The sequence below is a fragment of the Indicator indicator genome, chromosome 1 (genome assembly GCF_027791375.1).
Source record: "Indicator indicator isolate 239-I01 chromosome 1, UM_Iind_1.1, whole genome shotgun sequence".
NCBI classification, from domain to species: Eukaryota; Metazoa; Chordata; class Aves; order Piciformes; family Indicatoridae; genus Indicator; species Indicator indicator.
This window is the reverse complement of record NC_072010.1, coordinates 66,096,991-66,106,675: the sequence shown is the minus strand read 5'-3', so window position 1 is coordinate 66,106,675 and position 9,685 is coordinate 66,096,991. Positions and strand designations below refer to the sequence as shown.

Below are 9,685 nucleotides of genomic sequence, written 5' to 3'. Positions count from 1 at the left end.
TAAAAAGTTATATTTGTTACTGTCATTTAGAGTTCCTTTCTCTACTGGCAAACAAACCTGTCTTCCCTTGGTCTGTGCATTTTTATTTTTACTCCTAACGTTTTTACCAGGAGAGGATGATCTAGTTCCCATGGTATGTTCTAATAATCTCAGAGTACTGGAAGAGCGAAGGTAAATAAGACCTCATGCATTGTAAGACTTACACTCTTTCACAGTTCTTGTTTTTGTCTTTAGAATTAAATCATGCATCCACATGGCGCTAAGGTGCTTTAGCAAAGCTACGAGGAGCAATACCCAGATTACTGTCTCAAGGTTTTGATGTTACCAGTCTGCAAAGGAAATTTAGCACTCAGCTTTGGTTGTTAGTGGTTTTATTCTTGTTTTGTACTCTTATGTTTTGTAGTTACTTGGTTACGCTTAGTTCCTTGATCCTATGTCTCTCTCTTTTTCTTCTCTCTCTCCCTTTTTGGTTTGTTTTTTTTGTTTTTGTTTTTTTTAATATGGAATACATATATGTTTCTTGTCACAGTTTAATTATGAAGAATATTCATGATATGTATAGTGCCTTTGTGCAGGTCCTTAGGCAGCCTCATAAGTGCTAATTACCTCATCAAAGTGCTTTGTAGTCCGGCTTGTGGAGTAAGGCTGTTGGCTGTAACTGAAGTGACTGTTTTCCATCTCCTCATCTGTGGAGTGGTGAAGCTGGGGGTTCAGTCCACATTTACTGTGTTCTGGTAATGGCTTTAGGGTGAAATCAGTGGGCTGTATCGGAAAGCTTTATTAGCATGCTGTCTTACTGTGGGGCAGAACAAAAGCTAAATACATATTTGGAAGGAAGCAGCTTGTACTCAAGTACCTGCAAATAAAATGGCCAGCAACAAACTGTTGAGTTGTTGCTGGCCACAGCTGAGCACTAAACTCAGTGACTGTCAGAACTCTGCTGCCTTAGAAACAGAATACTGCTGCTAAGTTTAATAGAGACTTCATGTTTGGGAAGAAAAATACAACGTAATGCTTCATGTTAGCCATGTTGCTGACACTGCATTAGTTGTCAGATGACTAATTTATAGATAACATTTTAAAATGTAATCCTTCTGGGCTTTTATCTTTATCTTTAGGTGAAGCCAAGAATCTACCTACGTATCCAGGGCCAAACAAGATGAGGGATTGCTACTGTACAGTAAACCTGGACCAGGAGGAGGTTTTCAGGACCAAAATAGTGGAGAAGTCATTATGGTAACAAATACATGTATACACATTCTGTTAACTCTTCTCATTTTCTGATTACTGTGTTTGTTTAATGCTCCAAAAATAGTTTTTGGGAGGGATGAGGAAGGCTGAGTATGATCCTTCTACCAGTTTTAAGAACACTAGTGGTAGATCTATTGATGTCATGATTCTTATCTGTATATATGGAAAAATGTCTTCACCAAGGTAAGATATATTGACTGTTTTCTGAATGTACAGCCATTGCTCCTTTCTTTCTGCAATATTTATTTTGAACTTCTCTACGCCTTTTAGATCTCAGCTTAGAAGGGAGCACTGCACACCATTTTGCATCTGTCTATGCTTAGAATTTTGCACTGGAATTTTTTTTCTTTCCCTGTTGTGAGGCTGCAACTGAAAGGAGAGATTCAAACATAAGATGCCTGTTTGATTATCTTGGACGCTTCCTGTGCAGTTGTGATAACAAATGTAGAGTGAAACAGAATGAGAAGTATGAGGCAAATCCACAAATATAAATCCTGGAAATCCCCAAATATTAAAAAAAAAGGAAAAAGAGCAAGGCTGGGCATATGTATACTCTGACAAGTAAGGCTTTTTTTGGAGTTGGGGGCAAAGTAGTAGCAAGGAACAGTCAAGTTTATAACTCTTGAGATACAAAGTGAGAAAAGAGTGAGAGTTTTGTAATGGCAATTAGAGACTTCAGTTTCTTGAGGCGTTTAGTTTGGCTACACACAATTAGAGTTGTTTTTGAATGATGGTGATGCTAACACTTTCCTGTTTGTAGTGTACTATATATAGAAAAAGAAAAGGTGAATAAAAAGCTAAGACTCATTGGTATGCTTGTTTTGGTTTGGTTTGTTGTGGGGTTTCTTTTGAGGCGGGGTTGTTTGTGTTTTTCCCACAATAACTGACATGCAGTGTGCCTAAACCAGCTGTTTCTCTAACAGTGACTTTGCAACTCATTTAAAATCATTCTTGGATCAACCAACTGTAGCCCTTCTGGTCACGTTTCTAGAAGTTGCACAGTGGATTTTTTTTGCTGAATGATCATTAGTGCTTTGCAGGGAAGTGAAAGGTAGGGAGTGGGGGTATGAGAATAGTTGATGTGGTTTCCTTGAAATAATCCAAGCATTTTTCTATTGAGAAAATACACTCTTAGTAGTAGGAGTACACAACAAGTGTATTCCTTCAGTGGGAAAAATTCCATGTATCTGTAGATACCATTATAAAGATGATGAGGTTCACTGAGGCTGTGCATAACTGAAAGGCTTCTGGCTTCCTGTGGAGCTAAGTTCTTTTCATTAGCTTAGGTGACTTCAGGGAGAGCATCAAAATGATGACAATTCTGGAAAACATGACTGATGAGGAAAGGTTAAAAGATTGGAAGTGTTTTAGCCTGGAGAAGAGAGGTGGGAATAGATACAACTGTGTAAATATTAAAAAACCAAAACGATCAACCAACCAAAAACACCCACAAACAAGCAGGAAACAAACAAACAAACAAAAAACCCTACAAACAATCTCTTTAAAACCGAAGAGGGAGGGAATTGCTTTATATGTCCAGTTGCAGGTATTGGAAGTAATAAGGGACTTAACCTAAACTTCTTCCTTCCCTGTTGCTGTTTAAGGTTATTGTGATGAAAAATCTTCCTTTTGTTGAAGATTCTGAAGCACTAGATTAGATTGCTGGGTTTTGTGGGGGTTTTGTTTTGTTTTGTTTTTTTATTGTGTGGTTATTTTCTTCGTTTGTGGTTTGTGTCTTGGTTTTGTTTTGTTTTTCGTATTTATTGCCTAAGGGCATTTAATGGGTTCTATATAAGCAGTCTTCACGAAAATATGGGGTTCTTCCTGCTTTGGAAGAGTGGTGGACCAGATAATCTCTTAGAATCTCTTTTACAGTCCTGTTCTCTTTGATCTAAGGGTTGACTAAATATGTTCTTCTCAGTCTTTGTTTCTTCTTGCAGAGAATTCCTGTCTTCAGTGGTAGTCTGCCACCTTCTGTGAGCCTCTATTTGCAAATCCTATTAAAAAAAAATTACTTCTTCACCATCCCTGAATATCCACTTATATAGACACTGTTATCAACATAATTTTGCATTTGTTCACATAGTGTTTCTCTGTCCTTTTTTTTCTGTTGCATGAAAGAAAAGCAGGAAAAAAAAATGCCAAACATTAGAATGATAAAACTGGGATGTTGCCCCAATCTGTGAATAGAAGTTGCTCTTTAGTGAGGCACACTCAAACAACTACTTAATGTTCTATGACTGTGTTTACATCTATTAAAACAAGTGCATAAGCTTCCAGAGAAAGATGTTTTTCAGATTGTTTCAGACCATACTGTAGTTGCCTATTGTGTTTTTGTAAGACTCTCAGATGAGGACATAGCTGAGGAGCCAGCCATACTGTTACATTCTTTTATGCTTGTTTTGTAAATTGATTTAACCCATTGAGTAACTGAATTATTGGGCAGGCGAGTCTTAAGTGCCCTAAGGCACATGTAATTTTTGTGCAACTAAGAAACACCTGCTTTCATGTGTGATGCTTCTGTAATAGTGAAGTATATGTTTGGTCCCTTTTCCTGAGGTATCACTGCTGCAATATGTGATGCTGGATGAGACCATGGACGTGAAGCTGGGCCAATGGATGACTAAAATGTTTGAATCCTGGCAATCTGTTTGGCTGGCACTGAAGTGAGTGACACAGCCTAAAGCAAGCTTTAAGAACTGCCTGTGTTGACACTCATACTGGTTGTTCTCCTATCTTCCAGTAAGCTCAAAAAATGATTTTCATGTCATCTATGAAGAAGAAGATGCTTTGTGTGAATGTCTGGATTGAAAGATATTTCATGTGCAGCCCTACTACTACTGACTCCACTCAGATTTGGCTGGAGAAGCCTATTCTTTCTAGAATATCTGCATAAAATAACTCTTTTTTTTTTTTTTTTAATCTGCATGAAAAGGCTTATAATTGAAGTCAGGCTGACACATGGTCTTGTGTACTTGAAAGAGGGAATTGAAAGAGTGCTTGCTTGGGTTTTGGGTTTGGTTATTTTTTGTTTGTTTGTTTGTTTTTTTACTCAATTGAGCTTCATTAAGCTTCTACTAAGCACTGCAGAAGTGTATATATTGCCTTGCCAGGCTTTCTCCTGATGTAAAGCTTAAATAGAACTGGCAAACGGGAGAAAGGAAGCAGTTATCTCCCCTTACCAGAGGGACTTGGATGGATGTCCAGTTCCGGCTTGCTTGGGATATCTGTGGCAGAGCCTTCAGACTGGCTCTGTGTTTTTATATTGGGACAGTGTAAGAAGTTGCCTCCTGGAGCTCTGTCCTAATCTTCTGTAACAAATTCTTATTTTATTAGGCTGCAGCAGAGGCATGAGAAGATGGCTGAGAGCAGTAACCTTGTAAGTCAACAAAGCATGAATCATTCAGAACTCTTAAGAACTGAACCAGCACATCCCATTGCCCAGGCTGGTGCCCTTACCAGTGCTCTGAGGAGAATCTCTCTGAGCCTGACACAAACTTAGATAAAAGGCATCTCAAAAACTGAGTGTAGCTAACAAGGTGAACTTTAACTCCTCCATTCAGCAGTCAGGTTGGACTTGTAAATTACAATCAGGAGCTTAAATTGTTCTTGCCATCCAGCCCCTCTTGGCGTCTGTTAAACTGGATGGCAGCACTGCTGCCATGTGCTGGAAGATTGAGGGCTGCTCTTGAGGATAACTCGGTGATGTCTGACTGAAACAAGGCAACGTTGCAACATGGGCAGGCCTTTCTAAGAAACCACAGAGCAATGCAGAAATATTGTTTATATGAGGCAGTTCAGAGTCATCTGATTTCTCTGGGGATCTTTGAACAAGCACAGGGAATGTGTGTTGGTTAGAGCAAGATCTCCAGGTTCCCAGAAAGAGAATCTTGAATGCTTCAAGCAACACTGTTTTCATAAACTCCTTGGCACAAGCTTTTAGTAAATTCTAAGAAGATCACATGCAAGTCATAAGATATGAGGGAGAGGTCAGTTATAGCTAGGCTTTAATACTCTTCTGTGTTTTGTACTTCTTGTTCAATATTTATGTTGCTATCACCCACAAAGGCACTGAGTAGAATTCTATCCTTTCCGTATAACCTAGCTGAGATGTATGTGAAGGGGCTTGTGCATTGTATTTCCTAAGGAACATGTGAGAATCACCCTCTTATTTTATTTTTTAAAAAGTATTCATTTTTTGAACGCACAGATCTACAACTTCTTTAGTTCTGAGCTATAAGTAGGCAGCCTGACAAAAGTTTTGCTTATTTATTTCCTTTGCTGAACCAACTACTTAGCTTCCCCTTTGAGTACCTTCAAACTTCAGGCTCTACCATTCAGGACTTGTTCCTAGCTACAGATCTTCCCTGAGAACAAACTCTCTTGGCTTGTTGGTGTAAAGACCGACTTTTGGCTTTGCTGTTTGCATCGAATGTTTCCATTCACTTAAAGGGCAGTGTCAGCTGCAACAGGAAATCGAGGCAGCTTCTCAAATCATAGGTGAAGAATGGAAGGAATGTACCATCTCTAAATTTGTTTCAAGGATATGAATAAAGGCAAAAACTGATGTATGTTAAGAAGCCAGTGGTTGACAGTGTGTGCTTTAGAGAGATGAGCCAAGTGTCCTGAGTCTGTGATTATTTAGTTCTCCACTATTTCACTGAGAATTTTTCACATGCTAAACATAGTGATCGAAGCCTGAATGAAACAGCAGATGAAACCAGAGGTACTTTCCCCAACCCCAGTTTTTTATTTTTTTTGCTGGACTCTAATGAAGGTGACAGTGAGAATTGCAAGTCTGTAGTGTGCTTGTGAGTATATAGTGAAATGTGCTGTAAATTCATAGTGGAGGCTGTGTTCTCTTCAACAAGAAATTGCTGTGTCTTTATTTTAGTGTTAAATCAGGCAACAAATTCAAGCAGTAGACCTCAGAACTTTCTTTTAAGTAATTCTACTGCTATATATAATGTTGTTACTTTTTAGTTCTAGGGTTGTTTAAACCCTTTATTTTCCTGTGTTTGGAGTTCATGGCTGTATAGTTAAACTTCTCTCATGTTCTGATAACATCTTGGATGCAGGCCACTTCTCAAATTTGAATCATGAGGTTGTTTCTCTTAATTGGAACATTGCCAAAATTAGCTGTTATATCTGAGTTAGTTCCATTAGCTGCTTACATGTTCTGATGTTGCCAGCTCACCTCTTTGAAATAGCTTTCCCCAGCCTATAGACCTTAAATTAATCTTAGCCTTTCTCAGCCAATAGACCTTAAATTAGTCTTAGCCTTGAGCTGTATGCTCTAGCATGTTCTGCATCTTCTCTGTAAGCTCTCAGAACAGTTCTCAATGTGTTGTCTGCCCCAGGGCTTCCCATCTTCTGCACTTAACTACATCCAACTGTGGCTTGAATTCCTAATATCAATAGATTGCAATTCTAAAACACCTCCAGCCTTTGAGGGAAAAGGGATAAGATGGGTATGGTACAACTCCAGCCTGGTCATGCATACTACTGAGGGTGAGAACTGCATGGTTGCATAGGGAAGTAATACAGCAGAGCAGGGTGCTGGGAAGGGAAGCAAGACTTAATGGAAGGAGGAGAATGAAGTGAGCCTTGAGACCCAAGGCAGGGTTTATGAATGAAAGTGTTTATCCATACAAAAAGCCACCATGTGAGTAACAATTGTGGTGTTGTAGGCTCCTTTGAGTGATTTGGGAAAAAAAAAAAGGCAGCTGTAATGTGACTTCTGTTGTTTGTGTGTGTCATCTTACAGAATATTTTGGGAGGTGAGTAGGGGCCAAATGGCTGCTGCTTAAAGTTATCATAATCCCTGTAAGCCTCATTGAGCCAAACCAGCAACTGTCAAGTGAGGTTGATAACTATAGCTCGTGTCTGTCTCTCCTCTGAGCACAGGACTGAGAAAATGCACATTGCTTGCCTTTTCTCTGAGTAGTAGGGGTGGTTTGGGCTGTAACACAGTGCTGTCCATCTGGGTGTCTCCGCTCAATAACATGAGGAGTAATTTTCTTGGGCTCAGTGAATGTATGGAAGACTGCAGCCTGCGCTCTAACAGTGGGCACAAGTGCTATGTACGGATTTAGATGTTGCTTTCTGTGTCATGTACTTCCTGCTGCATGTCCTCTGCCAAATCTGTCCTTCAAATGTAATACTAGATATTTTTAATAAATTCTGTAAGGAAGCTGCCATGACATCTGCCAACTTTGGATCTTACAGAGCCTGTCTTGCTTGCCTGTCTAGCAGGCGACTAAAGTGCTTGCTGCATGTGCTTTGAATAAACCTTCTCTACCCCACTCCCTTTATGTAAATTGCAAAGTATAGTATAAATCAGATTACCCAAGTAGTAGAAAAAGCTGAGTAGTAGAAACAAGCAAGTGTACTCCTTTGTACAGACTGATTTTTAATTTTTTTTTTTTTGCTTTCCACTCACATGGTGATGTGAACTCTGTTCTTCAGTTCCTGCAGCAGGATGAATCTAGTATTTCTAAAGGTTTAAGACAGTCAGAGGATGTGGAGTTGTCTGTGGCATGTTAATAGTCCTTACTTGCAATCACAAAAGCAGTTTGGGAAAAAAAATAATCCACACACAAAGAATTTTGGTTTCAGGGGTTTCATTATTATTCATCAAGCAACTCTTTCACTTCATCCACTGAGGTACTGGTGCCAAAACAAAAACAAAACTGCTTTGGCGAATCCCAAGTATTGAGAAACAAGCATGAGGCTTTGCAGCACAGCCTGAAACAAAATAAATGGTTCTACACTGAGATTTGTTTCATGAAGTCTCTTTCTCTCTAAATATTTGTGACAATTTAAGTAGATATTTGAAATTATGGAATTAAAGTTGCAAATCTGCCTCTGGAGTTTAGTAAAACATGTAAGAGTGAAAAAAATTTTGAACCTTTTCAGGGGAAAGAAGTTCCCATTCATCATATTTGAAATAAGGATTTTCTTCCTTATTTGCTTTCATTCCACTCGATCTACATAGTAATTTCTTTCTCTTCTTCCCTCTTTTGTTCCTGAAAATATCCATTGCCAAAACACACTCTAGAAGATATTCAAAAGTAGATACCTTGAAATGGGAAGGGCTTTTAAGTTGGACAGCTGAATGTGAGTGAAACAATACCTAGAGGGAATTTCTGGCTTTGATTTCCTGGATTTCCTGCTCCTGTCAGCATTCAAAACAAGAAGTTTTGTGGTGATGGTAGAGTATGCCTGAAGATTCAGATCCATTGTGCTATTTGTTATGCTTTAGTGTGACTCTTTTTTTTTGTGTTTGTCTTCTTTCATGGGAGTTGTGGAAGCATCCTAGGAAAGATGTCCTGAGGAGAAATTGAGAGCATTGCAAGGTGTACTGGAAAAGAGATAAGAAAGGGATGTGAAGGTGAAGGTATGTGGAGTAGAAGGCTATAGAGTCAGGCCCTTGTCTGCCTTAAAATTTGGAGCAAGGATTTAAAAATTGGTACAGGTCTTTCTCTGTAGTTTCTAATCCCATCAGGAAAACGAGATACAGTGACTTGGGAACAAGGCCCATTGCACAACTAAAGAGTAGTTGATGCCTGCACTGCTGTTCTTCTCATCACTGTGACAAAAATTAAAAAGAAATTAGTAAAACTGTCCTAAACTTGTTAGTCTTTATTAAAGAAGCTGGGTTTGAAAATGTGTTTATATTCAGCTTGGAAGGAGTTGAATTGTGTTTACAGCAGAGGTTCACTGTTTCCGTCCTTGCAAGATCCTACTCTCAGCAATTAAATTCTGACACTTGTTTGAAGTCCTGAAGAAACTGAAATAATGACAATGCTGGTCATGTCCGTGCTCTTTTGTTGTGACCACACTGATGTGTAGCCTATGCTGCAAGGCTGGGAAGGAGGGCCTCATTATTTCTCCTCTTCTTTGAGTGACTAAAATTTCTCTTGAGTTTGGGGTTGGTTAATATACAAGGAAAGCTTAACTCAAAACCTAATATTTGAATCTAAATTCACTTAGTTCTGAAAGATTCCTGAGTTTTCAGCCAGATGAGTTCTAGTATTTGTTTTGGAGGATCTTGTCAGACTCCTGAGGGCTGTGTGGGCAGATGCTTGCTGCTTTTTATTAATTGCTATGTCAAAATAAAAGTACTAATTGAAGCCCCATTAGACTAAATCTAGCTTTTGGAAGAGAGGGGGCATGGAGAGATGTAGCTGTTCTTCTGGAAAAACCATTCTGGAGCCTTAGGGCTCACACTCAAGATAAGTTAGCTTGGGAAATAAATCATGGGATTTGACTGCTGCGACCTCTTGCTCTTCAGGTCTGGGCAGGAGACAAAGCAAGTACTGTTCTGAAGAGATACATGGAGGAGAAGCAGGCCTTTAAGTGGAAGCTGGAAGCTTTATGTGTTTACTTTTGATTCTTTCAGAAGATACTGTTTCTGTAGAGCTACACAAGA

At 39.1% G+C, this 9,685-nt stretch overlaps 1 protein-coding gene across 1 annotated transcript in view; it reads left to right on the top strand.

The window, feature by feature from the left end:
* Positions 1-1,144: 1,144 nt before the first annotated feature.
* Positions 1,145-9,685, top strand: part of RASA3 (RAS p21 protein activator 3) — a 95,706-nt gene continuing 87,165 nt past the window's right edge. Inside the window, exon 1 of the mRNA XM_054381381.1 lies at positions 1,145-1,236. Within this exon, the coding sequence (XP_054237356.1) occupies positions 1,160-1,236 (77 nt within the window). The 5' untranslated portion in view covers positions 1,145-1,159. The remainder of the gene's footprint in view (positions 1,237-9,685) is intronic.